Source organism: Lissotriton vulgaris, unplaced genomic scaffold (assembly GCF_964263255.1).
Source record: "Lissotriton vulgaris unplaced genomic scaffold, aLisVul1.2 SCAFFOLD_622, whole genome shotgun sequence".
Taxonomy (NCBI): Eukaryota; Metazoa; Chordata; class Amphibia; order Caudata; family Salamandridae; genus Lissotriton; species Lissotriton vulgaris.
In genome coordinates, this window is record NW_028246711.1 from 1 (window position 1) to 19,010 (window position 19,010).

Below are 19,010 nucleotides of genomic sequence, written 5' to 3' on the forward strand. Positions count from 1 at the left end.
GAACTCAAGTTTGGAGGCCATATTGGAATCTGTGCCCCGAAGGGGCCCTCTGGACCTGGTGAAAATGGCAGGTGCTGGTGGGATACAGAATCAGAATTTTTAGGGCCAAAACGGTAGAATGCAAATCGAGGGATAAGTCAAGGATAGAGAGATGTGGCGGACATCACAGCGGGTCGGAGCTGCACCGACTTGGGAGCCGATCCGCTTGTAGAATAGTCACTCAAGGGGCTGAGGAGAAATCGAAACCGAAAGCGACAATGAGGCCGACTGGGGAGATGTCCCTCCGGCCGTTGTTGTTGACTTACTCCCCGGCCCACCGAAGCAGCAGAGTCCTCAGTCTCGATCGGGGTGGGCCAGAAAGATGAAGTTGACGTAGAATCGGCTCCCGACGTCCAAATTCAAATTCTGAAAGGATAGTAGAGTCCGCAAGAGTAGATCTTCAAAAGCCCATAATAATAACCAGGATATTTTGAGGATAGTCGCGAAAGGGCGGCGTGGGTCTCGGGAGCCCTCTGCTTACGCGACCATCTTGGACGCCCGCGTAGCTCCTCCCCCAGTGCAGGATTTTTATTTAGTGGGCGGGCCGTGTCGGCCAAAGGACGTGCGCAGCAATACCGAGGTAGTGCTTGCGACGGACGTTGGCCGACGCGTGCACGCAAGGGGTTAAGCTTCAGAACTTGTGTTTCCTTGCCGCATAATTTTTTCAACCATGCCGCACAACTCTGGCCTTCCTGCCACATAATTCAAATGGCCCTGCTCGTGCCCTAGGTACATAATGAAGTTTGCAAAATCCAAGTAAACCGCATCGCCACTTAAAAGAAGTAGCAGCAATTTTTCAGAACATATAGCCTGACATTTAACATCGGTCTTTGAATGTGCAACAAAAGTAAGAAGATAAAAAAAGGATTTTTTTTATTACTCATCCACCTTCTGATCTTCAGCATGTTTCTTTCCAAATAGACTGTACGCATTCAAATGTGAATTTAGTTTCTTTGGATAAACTAATTTAATTTACTCTGAGTGTGCCGTAAATATTGTGCCAGCTGCTTCTGTCATTTGGGGGGTCAATGATTAGCATGAGCTGGCCTGGCCTCCAAATATGCACACAACACACAACCTACGGTATATAGTTCGCATATCATTTCTGTCCCAATAATGCATTTGCAATAAAATCTGCAAATTGTACCGTATCATATTTACAGCGAGTTGTGTGACATGTTTGTGGCAAAAAATGATGTTAGAGTTTAATGCTAAAGCATTGTGTTATGGTGCACAGGAAAGCCAGCTGAGCCAAGTAGGACACTTGGCTTCGAGGTACACTCTTTAGTGTACATTTTTTTTAGCATGATGACGAGTGCCCAAGATTACATTGTGTAGAATGTGTAATTTTGTAGAAATCTGACAATCAAGCATAAGAATTTGGCATGACATTGCGCTTGCCCTGTGTTTGCATTTGGTACTAGGAGTTCACACAACGTCAGATTGTCTTTTGATTAGATCTGGCTTTGCTTGGAATCCTAGAATTCATTTTGCTGTTTCTGTCTGTTAAAATCCCTTTGCATTGGTTGAACTGGCTTGATGCTACAGGACGCAAAGAGATTTTCGTGTTGCTCGCAAGTCCACTTTTGGCGGAAAACAGCTTTTGTACACAGAATTGGTGGTGGCGATTGTATTGATTTGCACTGCACGCGCACAGTAAATCTGGGCCTGAACGCTGTAAGGGGCCATGCTAATAATGGCAGACGTGTGCTCTACAAATACAGGTAACATAAAATAGCACAACATAACATTACATAATATACATTCCGATTGAGCCAGAGTCGCCCATGGGATGTGTTGATAATACAAACAATTATCTTGCAAACGTAAATTATGCCTACATGAAGATAATTTTCATCAGTGACTGCAAATAGCATATCCTGAGTTGTAGAAGCCGAATCGGGTAAAAACCTACAAGTTGGTCAGCAGTGAACGTCAAGTTTGAGAAAGGTGGGGAAATGCAAGTTCCACAAAGAGCGGGCAGTGGAAAATCACTGGGAATTTTGTCAACAACAATAAAGTCTGAAATGTGTGGTATGCTTAAAATTACCCGTAAAAATACTGATGAAGGCTTGCCTTTAAAATGAAAATAATCTCAAAACATCTTCAGTCCCTTACCACAACACTGAATTTCTTATTTGTCATAGTTCCATTCTTGCGTCTTTTTTTCTTTTCTTCCTACAGTCCTCAACCATTGCACTCTGTCCGGCTTCACACATATACAAGTTAACAAAATATCAGAAAATAGGCACTCACTTTTAACATTTCAGAGCTTGTCATCGAAAACCATCGAGAACCCATTCTAAATACTGAACGGAAAAAGTGATCCCAGAACCTTTTAATTGATGAGCTCCTCTTGTGCAGCCTGTCAATTATGCGCATGATGGTGTCTGCGCAATCAATGGCCATCCATTAGGAGCCTCGATTAAGTGTGAAATCAGAAAGGAGCTTCACTAGGGTCGGAGTGTGGAGACTTTGATGATATTCAAGGACAGGGCGTCCCATCTCCAAAAAGACAGTAGTAATGCAAAAATGATTTCCTGTTGTATATCCCAAACCAACTAGCCTGCTATGCATGCAATATATTCGATGTAATGTGAGAAAGAATAAACGTTTGTCTGCCTGTTCCAAGTGCACACCTCATTCCCTGAGAATGAATACATGGTATAGGGACTACAAGTGACCTTTTCATATGGAAATACCTCACCTACTCATATTGCCACAAACAAATATTGGGGTAAAAATGAAATGTTTATGGACAGCCTTATTTTGTTGTTGCTCTCTTCAGTTGATTGGGCCACAGCCTGTTGCAGTTTGGCATGTCTTTGAACCCACTTTTGCTCAGTGAAACTGGCAATAGGTTGAACACAGTGACATAGAAATAACTGGCAAGGAATGTGGCTGAGTTGTGGAGCCTTCAAATGGAAATACCTCTCCAGTTGAGCCAGCCAGCCAAATAATAAAGTCATCTTTCATTCTGATGAATATCTTTTTTTTGTAGTTTTCTATAGCACACACCCTACCCCAAGGTGTCAGAGCGGCTTGCATGAGCACCAGTTGCATTACAGACAAACACATTCATTTTTAGGTCGAGCCTTGGCAACGCTTGCGCTGCTCTGCGAGGCTTGCTGAATTCAGGTATGGACTTGAAGCTCAGCCACTCTCCTCCTATATTTTTCATTGGCTTCTGTCATTGACTACTGTAAACTGTGGCTTTTCATTGGTCAATAGGCTTAGTAGTTCATCCTTAGTTCCGCCTTTTCTCATTTTTTAACCTCCCATGAGGACACCCCCTGTTACTTGTGTTGTTACTTGGTAGGCTTTAATTACTACATGTGAGCACTATTTTCTCAAATAGCTTTGTCCTGCTTGCTGTTTTAAGCAGGACACGCTCTCTCCTAACTCTTTTTGTATTTTATTTGTATTTTTTTTAACCTCCCATGAGGACACCCCCTGTTACTTGTGTTGTTACTTGGTAGGCTTTAATTACTACATGTGAGCACTATTTTCTCAAATAGCTTTGTCCTGCTTGCTGTTTTAAGCAGGACACGCTCTCTCCTAACTCTTTTTGTATTTTATTTTTATAGTAGGGGCCCGAACACCTTTGCAATGCAATAGGTACCGCATTTGTGAGGGTTTAAGCTATTGGCATTGTAAATGACTGCCATTTATTTCGCTTTTTTAAAAACAACACGTACATTACAGGCATTGTCATTTACGATGCAAATAGCTCAAACTCTCATAAATGCGAGACTTATTGCATTGCAAATGCTTGTTTTTTCCTCTTCTAATTTGCCCCTGCAAAGTGGGGTTTATGTTTGAGAAAGTCAGTACGCCCCTACACTGGGTAGCTTTTTATATTACCTACTAACCAATTGATACTGGCTGAGCAACTGAACTTCAATGAATAAACATCTAAAACTGAATGTATTGTTTATTATTTGAGGGCCTCATTATGATGTCGGTCGGAAAGCAATCTGACCGACTCCTCATCGGAAAAGATTCCGACCGGCTCGCGTTCTGGGAATCCAACCGACCGATAACGATAGTTCCTAACACCATTCGGAAAGTCTCCCATTAACTTAAGTGGAAGATTTGGTTCCGACCGACAACACAGGCTCCCATAGGAGAAAAAGGGGTGCTTGCGGAAAACCTTGCACCCTTTCGCAGGCTCCCCAAAGTGCAACCCCTTCGCTGCGGTGGCTATTCCGCTGCAGCGCTAATGGGGAGGCGGGGCCGCGTGGCGGTCCCGTGCTCGTGACGGAACCGCTCCGTCACGGCCCGCGGGTGAGCTGTGCTTGTGACGGAACGGTTCCGTCACGGCCCCGCCCGCTCTTCAGAACGTCCAGCGCAGGCGCGAAATTCGCACCGCGCAGGCGCGGCGAGCGGGCCGTGACGGAACCGTTCCGTCACCAGCACAGCCCACCCGAGGCTCGTGACGGAACGGTTCCGTCACGAGCATGGGAGGGGTTAAAGGGGCGACCCTTGGGGACCCCCACGGGCCCCAACCAGATGCCTCAGGGTGAAGGGTGGTCTGCTATGGGCCCCCAAAGTCAAGCTTCTGACAGCCGTTCTGTGTCGGACAGACCGATCTGGAAAGGCTGTCCGAATCCAACATCGTAATACGTCAGTCGGAAATGCTGTCTGTAGAGCTGTATGATTCGGCTCCGACCGACTTAGAGTCTCCAAACGCCGGTCGGAAGTGATTCGGACTGACCGAACAGTTACCTTTCCATCATAATTGGTCGGTCGGAAATGTTTCCGAGTTGGTCGGAAACATAGGTGCCGACACGGATGAGGAGATTCCGACTGCCGTTTGGAACCTTTCCGACCGACATTGTAATGAGGCCCTAAGTGTTTACTGTGTCTGTGTTTCCACCCAAACAACCAACCTTTAAAAGTAAGCTTAACTGTCAAGTCTTAATACATCCTGAGCATCAGAGTTTTAAAAGTCATGTGGTGTCACATACATTGACTATTATGAAAGAAAGTAGAATAAAATATGTACACGAGCAAATCACTGCCTTAAATAAACATAGCTTATTGTTTATGTTGAAATATAGTGGCAAGACGAGCAAAAACACTTAAATTATACCATGTTCTTTACTTAAGTTATGTCTAACTTATAAATTAATATTAGCACCACTAGCTAGTAAAGTAGCAGAAGGAAACCTTTTACATTAAATTTAAACTGAAATGCATACAGGGGCTACTACCCAAGATGTGTGAACATATTTTTTGAGCAACATACTGACCAACCTAAAATAAGTCTTTAAAATATGAGAAATATTATAAATCAAAAACGCACACGCAAACTCTTACAGGAAAAGACAAATTTGATAAAATATGATAACTGTTTGCAGTTATTTATTAATCTAATCAGTATTTATATGCTGGGTAGCACCATTAGTTAGAAATAACGGCAGTCTTTACGTCAACAAAATACAAGTACGTATGATAAAATTCTATGTGAGGAAAAAACTAAATATGTGAAATATTATTAAAAAATAATTGAAGTAAAAGCGTTAAAGAAGCCCAGCTAACTGCCACAGAAATGTGGGCTGATTAAACAGTAATGTTTACTGAAAATAACTTGAAGCAAAACGAAATTTTCCAATGTTGGCTCTTACCACGTTGGGGTAAAACTGCTTTTTTATACACTAACGCTTTGAAATAAATAATTACGTAAGGGCACCAAAATGCTACCAACCTTAAAAGTTATGCCCTAAATAAACAACAATTATCTACCTGTAAATGAAATGTGAGAGAAAAACTTGAGCAGAAGTGATTGTGAAATTCCTACTGAGTACGATGAACCAACTGCAGCAGTTAAGGTGAAAATAAATTGGAGACATAAGGCATGAAGGGGTGGTCTAAAGCAGAAGAAAAAGGAAACCTTTTCTTTGGATATGCAGATCACCTTTTGTTCTGTAAAATGTGGTGGATTGCAAAGATGATTTGTACTGTAGCGAATGACCAATAAGTAGCGGTTTTCATATGAGAGTTAAACGCCAGTATGAAGACAGTGAGACTGAAGCACAGACACTTAGATGACAGCTGGAAGGCCTGGATACAGTTACTGGCAGCTCTGCCGGGAGGTAAAAGTGTTCGTAGACACTAGGAATAAAGCATCTATGCAGTTAAGATGGGAAACAGGCGCCGCAACTGGGGAGAGGAAGGAGACTGCACACACAGTGGCAGGAGGGTCGTCATTGACAACGGGATCTGCACAAGAAGAGGGTATAAATATAACTTCTGATGGATACTTCTAACCACAGATTACTTATCTTGTGAATATTTCCCAGGCATCAGAGGGATCTGGTGACTTTTCAGAAGTACCTTTGTATACCGTTAGGTGGCATCATCAGGTATATGTGGTTAGAACTACTGGTGAGGTAAATGCCTGAAAAGTAATACATATAAATATTTATCCACCAGAAAGGGTTTTAGTGAAGGCAAATAACGTTTTCTTCAACCCCTTCAGTGGGTGAGAAAGAGAAGCAGTGACCCAAGGGCAGGGTATTGTCGCTTTGGATGCTTTACCTTATAATCCGCATCCATTAGTGGATCCTAGACAGCCGTCTGTGTTTGTGCCGGCTGTATGTTGAGCATGAACAAGTAAGACTAAAAAAAACGGAGAAAAAAAGCGCATACTAGATGATGAATGAGGATAATTGGGAAATGGTATGAGGAGAATACATTAGAACAAGTGCGTGTAAACATGGTGGGTTGGGCCAGCTAGGTGTACATCCACAAAAGGAAAGTTGACATCATATCAAATTTGACCTTGGACATATTCCTATTCTGAGAACATCCATTTCACATGTTAAGATCATGCCTATGAATGCATATTGAAGCAGTGAAATATAATGTTCTTTTTATAAATTGTTTTGGGTCGTGGGGCAATTATATGCCCCTCCTTTACTTCTGTTTGCAGTGGGCAGCCTGCATTGCTACAGGAAAAAATGATATATTGATAGTAGGGAAAGAGATCTCACATAGAACTGCAATGGTTTGATCTATAGGTGCCATTACAAATTATAATTTTATAAAATGAGGGTCCACTGCAGGTATCAAAGAATTGTTCACAAAGGTAGCCCCTTCCCCCCACTTATGTGCAGAGAATATTCAGTAAAGTTAAATGCACTTTGTATATGTATGGGAATTTAGTGAGCATAAAGCTAACTATAGCTGTGGTGTGGGTCGGTGAGAACCTTCATTAGCAGGGGTCCGTTGAGTAGTGGGCAGGCATAGGGGAGGGAGCCAGGATGGGCAGTTCTTCAGAGACTTTGGCGATCAAGAACTTATTGTTCAGGAATGCTAGAAAGAGAAGGATCTTCAGCTGTTTTCTGCAGCAGAGAATGGATGGGTCTTGGCATACTTAACTAGGAGGTCATTTTGTACCCCTTGGGTGTGGTGCAAGGAGGCATGACATACTACTTTTTACTGCATTTGCTGCTACTTAATCGACTGATGCTGGTGCTGCATGTTTTGTGGTGTTCTCTAGATGTCTTGTATTCGGATTCCAGGTAGGATGGTGTACCATCATTGACTATTATGATGTAGCTGGCCTTGAAGTGGGCGGGTGATGGGAGCCGACAGAAAACTCTGAATGTACATGCTCACAATTATATCATCACTTGTGACCACTTGCAGGTCAATTGCAAGAACTATATAATCTGTTTGAGTAGCTTTATTTGTGGTGCTTGCTTTAGATCTAAAGATCCTTCCTATAGCTGTGAACCTTTCAATGAAAAACGGGTGATTAGTGGGATTTATTTATCTGCACAACATATCAACATTTCCTTAATGTGTTTATACCTTCAGGAGCTATCTACATCAGTTCTGTATCAACCCATCTCTACTTTGCCTAACTCTGCTTTACCTCTGCAGGCCGCAGCTCCTGGTGATGCTGAAGCTGGATGAGGACCTCCACGTGAAGCATCCTCGTCTGCTGACTTTTGCCTCTCAGCTCAAGGCAGGAAAAGGGCTCACTATTGTCGCCTCTGTACTTGTAGGCAACTTCCTGGAGAACTATGGAGAGTTCCTGGCAGCTGAGCAGGTCAGTTGTCACGGGGACCCCATGTCTCCTATGAAGTTATTTTGTATCGGGTGCGATATCCAAAAGAAGCAACAATATTAGTGGTACTTAAAGTTCTTTTAAAATTGAGTGGATGTGACATCTTGTTAGGCACCAACTTTGTCTCGCTGTCTTCTATGATGGTGGTCAATAAGGATAGAAAGAGGCAACGGTTGAGATCATACTAGTGAATTGCTACAATAATTGAATAAGATATGCAGCGCTTGGCTCCTCATCAACAGGGAAGATGTATTGAGAGGGGCACACATTTGCCTCATGAGTTAGCTTCCAACAACAGAACCAGCATTCTGTGTTTAAGGGCAGACGTACTGGAAAAGAGCATGGTGTAACTTGGAGGGTGGAAACAGCAAGTTCATTAAACGGATTGTAGACTAATAGTAAAGAAGGAGGGATCTTTAAGGAGAGGTGAAAGAAATTACCATAGCGGAAGAGAAGTGAACATGTAAAAAGTGTTTTGAAAAATATGTGATGGGTTTTAGTTTGTGACAGCGTCAGTTTAGAGGATTTCTTGGTTACATCCAGGAGGGAAGTGCACAGAATAGAGTTTTATTCCCCATCTATACATGTGAGTGGAAAATCACTCCCTCAACCGCTAGTTAATGGTTTAATACGTGGCATTGATTCTTCTTACTAGTACAGTGCAACACTACTTCACTGACGCTTAATAGCTTTACTATGTTCACCTGTGGGTGTGTTGTTCTTAATATAAATACCTTATATTTCTCCAGTACTGGATCTTTCATGCATTTTTACATGCTTGAATCATTCCCCATAGTCAGGATGGGAATCCCCAGTGATAATAAATAGCAGCAAACAGTGTTAAAACAGCCTTCAGCCTCATCAACAGTGTTTTTAGTAGCTTATCCACATCATTTGACCCACCTGAACTTGGCCAATGAGTTGGAAGTGCTGATGTTTCACTCTCTCACTAGAGGCCACCATAATCAGATTTCTTCTGTCATTTATGCTGTCATCAGACTGTGAGATGTTATCTGATAAAGACTTCTAGCCTCAGATTCCTCACCTTGGAATTATCCCAGGGCCTGAGTCTGGTTCTGGAAAATTTTGGTGCACAATACCTCTGTCTGCTGGTAGGTGGCAGTGATCGGCTCCTTGTGGCATCATCGGCGTCGTGTGCACCGAAAGGGACATGGGCGGTGCTTATATAAGCGACACCCCAGCGCGCTGATGTCAGTTCTTTTCTTTCTGCCCTAGTCAGCGCAGTTACAAATAGATCTACCCCCTCAGTCACTTTTTGACTAGCCTTTTTTAACTTTTGTCAAACTCTTTTGAAAGAATCTTCTCCTGGTGTGACATGGATGTCAACTTGGAATTCCGACTTCAAGTACTGCAGCGCCTGTCACTGATCATGTCTGTGATGGAACTCCACCTTGTTTGCTGCAGGTTCCGCAAACTCAACCATGACATGAAGACCTGCTTTGACTGTTGCACAATTAATCAGAGGTCCTGATGGACAAGTCCCTCAATCTCCTGGTGGTTCATCGTGTGATGCCCTATAGTCTTGATCCCGGCTGAGAGGAAGGTCTCTGGTTTGGTTGCAGAGCCCAATATCTTCATTGCACTCAGTCATCTGGTCACTCTGGTAAGTCCCACTGCAAGAAAAAGAGTAAGAAGTTGAAGAGATCTTTGACTTCATCTTGTCTGACGAGATGAAGGAGAGTCGACATTCGAGGTCTAGCTCTGCAGTTGAGCCAGTGCTGAGCTGGCTACGCCCGTCCTCGAGTTTCTGGAAGCCGTAGCTACCCCCGCTCACATTCAGGAGTTTTATAAGGCCATGGTTGAGTGGCCCACTACTGCTGGTGCGCCTTTGGGCCCGCTGGTTTGGAAGGAGTCCTTGCAGGATCAATGCCGGCACCTCCCCCCCCTTCACTGTTTGAGCCCTTTGGATCCACAGATGGATCTAGACTGATGCCAATCATACCTTCCTCTTTGCCGATGCAGATGTTCACCTGCGGCACTGCCGCCATTCTGATACCCAACTCCGAAACAGAGACAGAGGGACGTCCTCCAATGCAGACTCTGGTGCCGACTGGAGCCATGCCTTCCAGGCCAGAGCCTGTGCTCTACTCTATGGCCTGGGACACAGGGAGTATTGGGGGGGGGTCTCTGGACCGTGAAGAATACCAGCTTTTTGACCCAAACATGGAATGGTTTGAGGACTTGGTGGACGCCAGTGGACTTGGTGGAAGCCAGAGGACTGGCTACTTCTCCAGATACTGGCTCCCCCCCCCCCCCCCCCCCCCCCACATTGGCTACAGAGTAAGGAGCATCCTTACCAATGATGGGGAGAAGGGCAACAGAGGTCCTGGGCCTGAGCCTTCCCTCTGTGACAGCCAAGACTAACGTCTTGACAGTGGTTCTTAAGCTGGAAGTGACCCCATTAGAACTGCTTCTCCCATTCAATTAATACCTTAGACATCTTACAGATAACCAGCTTGGTTCAAGCCCAGCTAAGGGCCTCCTGTGAACAGGCCTATTGCCCGGCACTACCGCCCCACCCTAGGGGATGCCAATTTCCTCACTCAACACCCTACCTCGGAGAGGTTGGTGGTCCAAACCTGTACTTTCCATGTAAATCCTTGTTGATTCCCTACCACCCCACCAGATAAGGAATCCAAGAGGTTGAACACCTTAGAGAAGAAGATGTTTTCTTCCACCAGCCTTGTCCTGCGGTCCGTGAACACTGTGTGCCTTTTGGACCGCTCCTCCCATGCTCTATGGGATTCGGTTGCGCAGGCATTGCCCATGATCCCGGAAGAGGCCCAGGCCATATTCTTCCAGGCTGTTGCTGATGCGAGAAACGCAGCTAAGTTGTTGCTCAGATGTTAATTGGATACCACTGACTCGCTGGGCAGAGCGGTTTCATCAATGTTGGCCTTACAGCACTACCCCTGGCTTTTCACCGGATACCCAACCATCACTTATAAACAAGCCCTTTGTTGGCTCCTGCCTCTTCGGAGACAAGCTGGATTCAGTGCTGGAACGCTGTAAGGACAGCAGGGCTACAGTAGGGTCCTTGGACCTATCCATTGCCTCTTGCCACCCCCAATTCGCCTTTCGCTCCTTTTGTGCCCATGGAAGGAACTTCCAGCCGCGTCTACCCACCATGGCGCGTTAGCTTTCCCTGCATCTGTGTGGCCAAGGACGTGATACCTACAGACCCCCATGGGTCGGGCAGCCAGAGGTTGGGTCATTCAGTCACCCCCCTCAGGTGCCTCCAAACCCTTATAGTCCGCCCTCTTACGATTATGGGCATGCAGTGGGGTGCAGAATATGCTATCACCTGCTCCACTGGAGGTCTATAATATCAGACCGAGGGGTTCGCCAAATTTTCGAGGGAGGATACTCCCTCCCCTTCATCTCTACCCCTCCACTAATGCCAGCTGCTTACGACAGGCTGACAAAGGACCATCTCTCCTTGCTTCACTAGGAAGAGATGGCTCTCTTGTTCAATGGAACCATCAAAAGGGTGCAGACGCCAGAAGTAGGTCTTGGTTGCTATTCCTGCTACTTTCTGGTGCCCCGGAAGGATTGAGGCCTTTGTCCTATCCTAGACCTGCACCCTCTCAATTTCTTCCTCAAGAAGGAGAAGTTCACAATGCACATACTTGCTCAAGTCCCATCTGCCCTGGAACTAGGAGACTGGATGGTAGCGTTGGACTTCCAGGATGCATATTTGCATATTTGCATATTTCCACATTCCTGCTCTGTCTGCCCATAGGTCTTGCTTGATGTTCACGGTGGGCCACAAGCACTTTCAGCTCGCTGTGCTTCCTTATGGCCTTACCCCCCTTGGATGTTCACCCAGGGGATGGAGGTGGTTGCAACTCCTCTGCGGAGATCAGGGGTGCCAGTCTTCCCCTGTCTTTGGCGAGTGGCTGATGAAGGCGAGCTTGCCCCAGGCTTTCGTCTCCCACCTCCAGACTACTGTAGACCTCCTGCATTCACTGGGGCTCACTATCAACGTGCAGAAGTCTCACCTGACTACCTCTCAGATGCCCCCTTTCATTTGAGCTGTTCGGGACATGGTGCAGTTTCCGAACTTATCTTCCTGAACGGTGAGTCCAATATATCCAGGCTATGAGACTGATGTTTCAGCCTCTATACTGAATTTCGGTGACACTGACTGTGAGGCTGCTGGACCTCATTGCCACCTGCATCCTGCTCATGACACATGCCCGCTGGCATATGCAGGCTCTGCAGTGGTACCTAAGGTTCCAGTGGGCTCAGCATCATGGGAATATGTAGTCATACATTTACTTATTATATAAAAAGACTCAGTTTCTGTATTATGAAGTATTGTTCTAAATACACAGGCCTCACAAATTAGTAGGAACCGTATAACAGGTTAACACTGAGCAAGTAGCTGCCATCAATGACAGGCCCCTCATTGATGATGATATTGTCAACACCACCATCGGCGACCCCTTCTACATCGACTATGTATCTACTGTTGATGGAAGTAACCACTTAGTTGACAGCAACCCCGTAAACGACTGCCATTCCCTTTCAGCCCTTAACTTTCTTGCTTTTGAAGATTTCTACACACCCTCCATTGCACTCAGAGCCTGGAAATCATTAACTGACATCAGACTTAGCCTACATTGTTAGGCTGTTAGCTGTATCTACATACCTGACTTTTAGTAGAAACCATATGAGGAAGAATGCCAACAGGAGTATCACTATCACGGAAGCCACGGACAGAGGAGGAAGCACCACGAGGCTGGAGGTTTATTGGAACTCCAATTACCCGTCTGTTCAGTTTTGGCTCATGGGGCACTGTCCCCCCCCTGCCTAGCATACAACCAAGTATACCAGTACTAGCAAGGGCTGTGTATTTATATAACAAATAAAATAAAATACACATTGATAGGAGTAAGTACCTTACAGTTTAGGGTACATACACGCACTGTGGCACAACATTTAGTGAGTGACAGGGGGATCTGACCCCGGTCCTGACGAAGGGGCATGGAGCCCCGAAACATGTTGACCCGCACAGGAAAGTTAGCCCATTAACTAGCTTAACCTTTCCGACATCACCTATTTTAATAATACCAGCCAGTGCCTAATAAATAATTTTTTCTTTACACTAGGCCAGGTATTTTTTAACATCACTATATCACCCCTGACCCTACTGACACTCACTCCCACTCACTCACATAGCACCTTCACTTAAAAGGTGCTCCGGCGTAGTCGCTTGTTGCAGCACTGCCCCGTTCGGCAGCCGAGCGGGAAGACCCCGATGATGAAGCATGACACCAAGGGCCCTTTTGGTGTGTGTGAGGGGTATTTTAACACATCAAGTGTATTCCAACACCAACAGGATGCACAATAACCTTCTCGGAGGTGGACCTTTGTGATTACAAGTATCACTATCACCCTCAGATCTTTGCAGGCCACTCAAGCGGTTATGATCAGCTTTACAAATGACGTAGCTGAGGTAACGCAATTAATACACAGTTACCTTTGCCATTCATGGCTATGTTGCTACAGACGATTGGCCTAGTCCAGAGGTTACCACCACCGCAGCCTTATTCTCAACCACAGACAGCATCATTACTTAATAACTCTGTGCCACCACCCCTCCTCCCTGAATGCCAACACCCCATCTTCTCTGCAGCCAGTAAACTCTCTTTCATTGCCCCTGCCTCTTCCCATGGGGCCAGATCCATTTCTAGGCCCCATTCCACCGAAACCTAGGGACATAGGGGAACAAAACACATCTGTCTCATATTGCATGTGAGATCTGTTCTGGATGATGATGGACATGATAATGAAATCTGAAAGAAACACGTTAGTATTAGATTCCTTACCTTAGAATATCCCCAGGCGTCAGACTGGATCCGGAAATTTTTTGCGTAGCAATACCCCTGCACGTCGTTAGGCGTCGTCTCTGGCTCCGCGTCCGTCGTCCGCGTCGGAATGACGTCGTCGGAGTACTTAGACGCCCCCCATGCGCGCTGACGTCAGTTCTTCTTTTTTCCGCGCCAGCTAGCGCAGATCCGGAGAAGCTCTACCCCTTAGTCACTTTCTGACTAAAACGTTTTTGATCATTTTTGATCTTCTTCGAGTCGCTCTCGACTCTTCAGGTGCCGGTAGGGATGCCCGGGTTCAAACCCTGCTCGAAGTGTAGTCGACTTATGTCGAGTACCGATCCCCATCGCCGGTGTCTGCAGTGCCTAGCCCTCGACCACGACGACCGTTCCTGCTCCGACTGTCGAGCTCTGACGTCGAAGGCTAGGCGGGAGCGGTCCCGCAAGCGGCTCGAGCTCCGGTAGTCGGCCCCGCGCCATTCGAGGTCCCGGTCCCATGGGAGGTCGAGGGATCGGTCACGGGGACGGAGCCCTCGCAGCTCCGGAAGTCGGCATCGGTCTTCTGGTTCCTCCTCAGCTAAGAGGCATGAGAGGTCGGAGTGGCGTCATCGCTCCTCCGACCGCCCCCGACGCTCGCCCGACGCAGCCAGGGTTTTGGGTGGCACCACCCATGCGGCTCCGCAGCAGTCGCTAGCGCCGCATCCTGCCCCACACCTTCTGGTCCCTGAACAGGGTGCGATGCCGGAGGAGATCGAGCGGTACCTCATGGCCATGAGGTTGCTCTCTTCTCCACCGGACCTCACGGCGCCTTCGGGCCCAGTGGGTCCGGCTCCGGGGCCTGGTGGGGTCGCGTGTTTCGGCATCGACGCCGCAGACGGATTCGGCCTCGGCGCCGCAGGCCCCGACCAGATCCGGATCGACGCCGGTCGACCTTACGACCTCACCGGCACCGCCCCCAAAGGTGTCACCACCGGCGCCGACTTCCCGCCTCAAAACCTTCCTAGTCCGAGTTTTCAGGCCCATGTGACGCCAGTGGGGGACAGGGTCCGCCATCACCTCTTCCACTGGCGCACTGTCACATCGGACAGGTGGGTGCTGCAAATCGTCCGAAGTGGCTACTCCCTCCCCTTCAAGTCGACCCCTCCAGCCATGCCACCGCAGTACCACCGCGTGTTGGGGGACCACTTGCAACTTCTGCAGGAGGAAGTTACGGCCCTCTTGGCCAAGGGGGCCCTCGAGCGCGTTCCTGGGCCAGAAGTAGGGTGTGGTTGCTACTCCCACTACTTTCTGGTACCCAAGAAGGGCAAAGGGGGCCTCCGCCCTATCTTGGACCTACGGAGCGTCAACGGCTTCCTCCGGAAGGAGAAGTTCAAAATGTTGACTTTAGCTCAAGTCTTGGCTGCCCTGGACCCGCAAGACTGGATGGTGGCGTTGGACTTGCAGGACGCCTACTTTCACATCCCCGTCCTGCCGGCCCACCGACGTTACCTGCAGTTCACGGTAGGCCTCGAGCATTTTCAGTTCACTGTGCTCCCCTTTGGCCTTACCAGAGCCCCACGGGTGTTCACAAAAGTGAAGGCGGTGGTCGCAGCTCATCTGCGCAGGTTAGGGGTTTCAGTCTTCCCCTACCTCGACGACTGGTTGTTGAAGGCGGGCTCGCCCCAAACAGTCGTCAACCACCTCCAGATTACGGCGGATCTCCTGCATCTGCTGGGGTTTTCCATCAACGTGCCGAAATCACACCTGTGCCCCTACCAAAAGCTCCTCTTCATCGGAGCTGTTCTGGACTCGGCGCAGTTTCAGGTTTATCCTCCCGAGCAGCGAGTCCGGGATATTCAGGCTTTGATTCCCATCTTCCGGCCGTTATCCCGGGTTTCGGTCAGGTTGACGCTGCGGCTCCTGGGGTTGATGGCTTCCTGCATCCTTCTGGTGCATCGCACCCGGTGGCGGATGCGGGCTCTGCAGTGGGACCTGAAGTTTCAGTGGGCCCAGCATCAGGGCAACCTGTCCGACCATGTCCTGATCTCGGAGGGCGTTGCAAGACAGTTGCAGTGGTGGCTCACGGACCGCGATTGGGTCAACGGCAGATCCCTCTCCCTTCCCCAACCGGAGCACGTAGTTGTGACGGACGTGTCCCTCCAGGGCTGGGGAGGCCACATGGGAGAGGCGGAGATCAGAGGCCTCTGGTCTCCGGCGGAGTCCCAGCTCAATATCAACCTTCTGGAGCTGAGGGCAATTCTTCTAGCACTGAAGGCATTCCTCCCCTCTGTCCGGGGGAGTGTGGTGCAGGTGTTCATGGACAACACCACCGCCATATGGTACTGCAACAAACAGGGCGGTGTGGGGTCCTGGACCCTCTGTCAAGAGGCTCTGCGACTCTGGCCGTGGCTGGAACATCAGAACGTGACCCTGGTGGTTCACCACCTGGCGGGTTCTCTGAAAGCCAGGGCGGACGAACTCAGCCGACGGTGCTCGATGGATCACGAATGGCGTCTGAACTCGGATGTGGCGCAAGGCATCTTTCTGCAGTGGGGAGAGGCTTGGTTAGATCTATTCGCCACCGAAGAGAACGCGCAATGTCATCAGTTCTGCGCGTTGGAATTTCCAAGGCGGCACTCGCTCGGCGACGCATTTCGTCGCAAGTGGAGTTGCGGTCTGTTATACGCCTTTCCGCCTATACAACTTCTGCCCAGAGTGCTGAAGATCAGGCGCGACCGGGCCCAGGTCATCCTTGTGGCTCCGGACTGGGCTCGAAGGTTCTGGTATCCCGAGCCACTCAACATGTCAGTCGGTCCCCCGATCCATCTGCCTCTTCAGGAGGACCTTCTGTCGCAGCAGCAGGGGAAAGTCCTCCACCCGAACCTGTCCAGTCTCCACCTCCATGCTTGGAGATTGAGCGGCGGCAGTTGAGGCCATTTGACTTGCCTCCTGAAGTTTGTAATGTTATTCTGGCAGCCAGGCGTCCCTCCACTAAGTCGGTATACGCCTGCCGGTGGAACAAATTTGTGGCATGGTGCACAGCAAAGGCTGTGGATCCCCTTTCTGCCCCTCTTTCTGAAGTTCTTCTCTTCCTTCTTTCTCTTGCCCAGCAGGGCTCTGCTCTGGGCACTCTCAAGGGCTACCTTTCGGCCTTCCTAAGGCTCCCTGATCAACCTTCTTTGTTTAAGTCCCCTATAGTAACTCGTTTTCTGGAGGGCATCACGCATATGTTTCCACCTGTCCCTTTTGTGATGCCTCAGTGGGACTTGAACCTAGTTCTTACTTTCCTGATGTGCGCTCCCTTTGAGCCACTTCACTCTTGTCCTCTCCGTCTTCTCACCTTGAAGACAGCTTTCCTGGTTGTCATCACCTCTGCCAGAAGGGTGAGTGAGCTCCAGGCTCTATCTTGCAAACCTCCCTTCTTGTCTGTGCATCAGGACAAAGCATATGAATATATGAAAGATCCAATGCTCACCTGTAACTACAGTTTTCCAGCGTTGATATCTATATCTATACTACTATTATAAAGAGAGAACTTGCACCTTTTGGCCAGGTAAACTCGGGAACCACAGCGCCAATCTACACACCCGATACATCTATGAAAATGTCAGGGTGTGTAGATGGACATAGGCTATATAAATTTTAAAAAAAGTAAATTAAAAAAATTAAGTTTGAAAACAAAGTAGTCCCCTGAAAGTAGCGACGGCCGGGACCCAGGAGGAGCGGCGGTGTAGTGACGAGCGGCTGTGCAGTGACGAGCGGCGGCACAGGTGTAAGGCAAGGGAAAGTTCAGTGCGAGACTGTGTGATGCAGGGGGAGGCAAGAAGGACCTTCGCAGTGCTATTAGCTGGAAGAGGCAGCAGTAAAGCAGCAGTAAAGGAAACTGTAGGAGCGGGAGTGAGTCGGGGCGGGAGGAGGGCGGGAGTGAGTCGGGCGGGAGTGGGGCGGGAGGGAGTCTGGGCGGGAGGAAGGCCTGGTCCGTGTCCGTGCATGGGCATGCACGGACAATGTCGGGGCGGGCGGGGGCCTGGGCGGGCGGTTGGCCCTGAAGCCTCATTGCCCCCAGGCCTCACTGGGGCGGGCTGCTCGTATTATATATCTTCAAATGTAACCGTCCCTCCTACTTAGTTTGAGGCTCAATATTATGGTATGTACTCCTCACAAAATCTGAGCCATAGTGGTCTCTGGAGGAAGCAGGAGAGCTCCACAGTTTCAGCTCTTTGGCTGCAGTTCAGGTTGTTTTAAATAAAGTGGATGCAGTACTAAACAAACACTATGTTGAGGCCTATGGCCATTTTAACACTGTCGCTATTTAAAGTTACTAGGGATTCCCAGGCTGACAACGAGGAATGATCCAAGCAATGCAGGAAAACTGGAGTTACAAGTAGCCAATTCCTTTCAGGCTTCCCTAACGTGTTTTATCCTTTATGATTTGTTTCAGACAATCAAGCATGTTATGGAGAAGGAAAAAACAAAGGGCTTCTGCCAGCTGGTAGTTGCACAGAAGTTGCGAGAAGGCCTTTCGCATCTCATCCAGTCCTGCGGTCTGGGCGGTATGAAGCACAATACAGTGCTCATGGGCTGGCCCAATGCATGGAGACAGAGCGAGGATGCCAGAGCCTACAAAACCTTTATCAGTAGGTATTCTTCCATATTGACATTGGTGTGTATAACACTGAATGACTTTAGACCTATATCACGACTCTTGTGAGCTCTCCTGCTGATCTTGAGCAGTTAGACCTAATCAAGCACTGTGGTCCATGGCAGAACAAGCTGATATTCTGCATTGTAGGATCTTCTTTGATAGCTATAAACAAAAGAATTATCCCACCCACCTGTCTAATACTAGAACACTTTCTACCAAAAATATAAGAATCAAAATAAATGGTAAAAACTGTATAAATGTAAGCGCATAACCATGTACTGCTGCCTATCCAAGATGTTTTTACCCAATTCTGGTGTTTTATTATAGCCTTATAGCACGCCGTAGAGGGCTATACCAGCTATTAAAGGCCCTCTCCAGCGTTAAAGGCCCCGAGCCGAAGGCGTGGGCCTTT

General features: G+C 47.9%; 1 protein-coding gene across 1 annotated transcript in view; it reads left to right on the forward strand.

Moving 5' to 3' along the window:
• The first annotated feature begins 7,154 nt into the window (after nucleotides 1-7,154).
• The window catches only part of LOC147665773 (solute carrier family 12 member 6-like), a 164,512-nt gene continuing 152,656 nt past the window's right edge, over nucleotides 7,155-19,010 (forward strand). Inside the window, exons 1-2 of the mRNA XM_086949490.1 lie at nucleotides 7,155-8,101; nucleotides 18,395-18,590. Coding sequence (XP_086805616.1) covers nucleotides 7,949-8,101; nucleotides 18,395-18,590 — 349 coding nt within the window. The 5' untranslated portion in view covers nucleotides 7,155-7,948. The remainder of the gene's footprint in view (nucleotides 8,102-18,394; nucleotides 18,591-19,010) is intronic.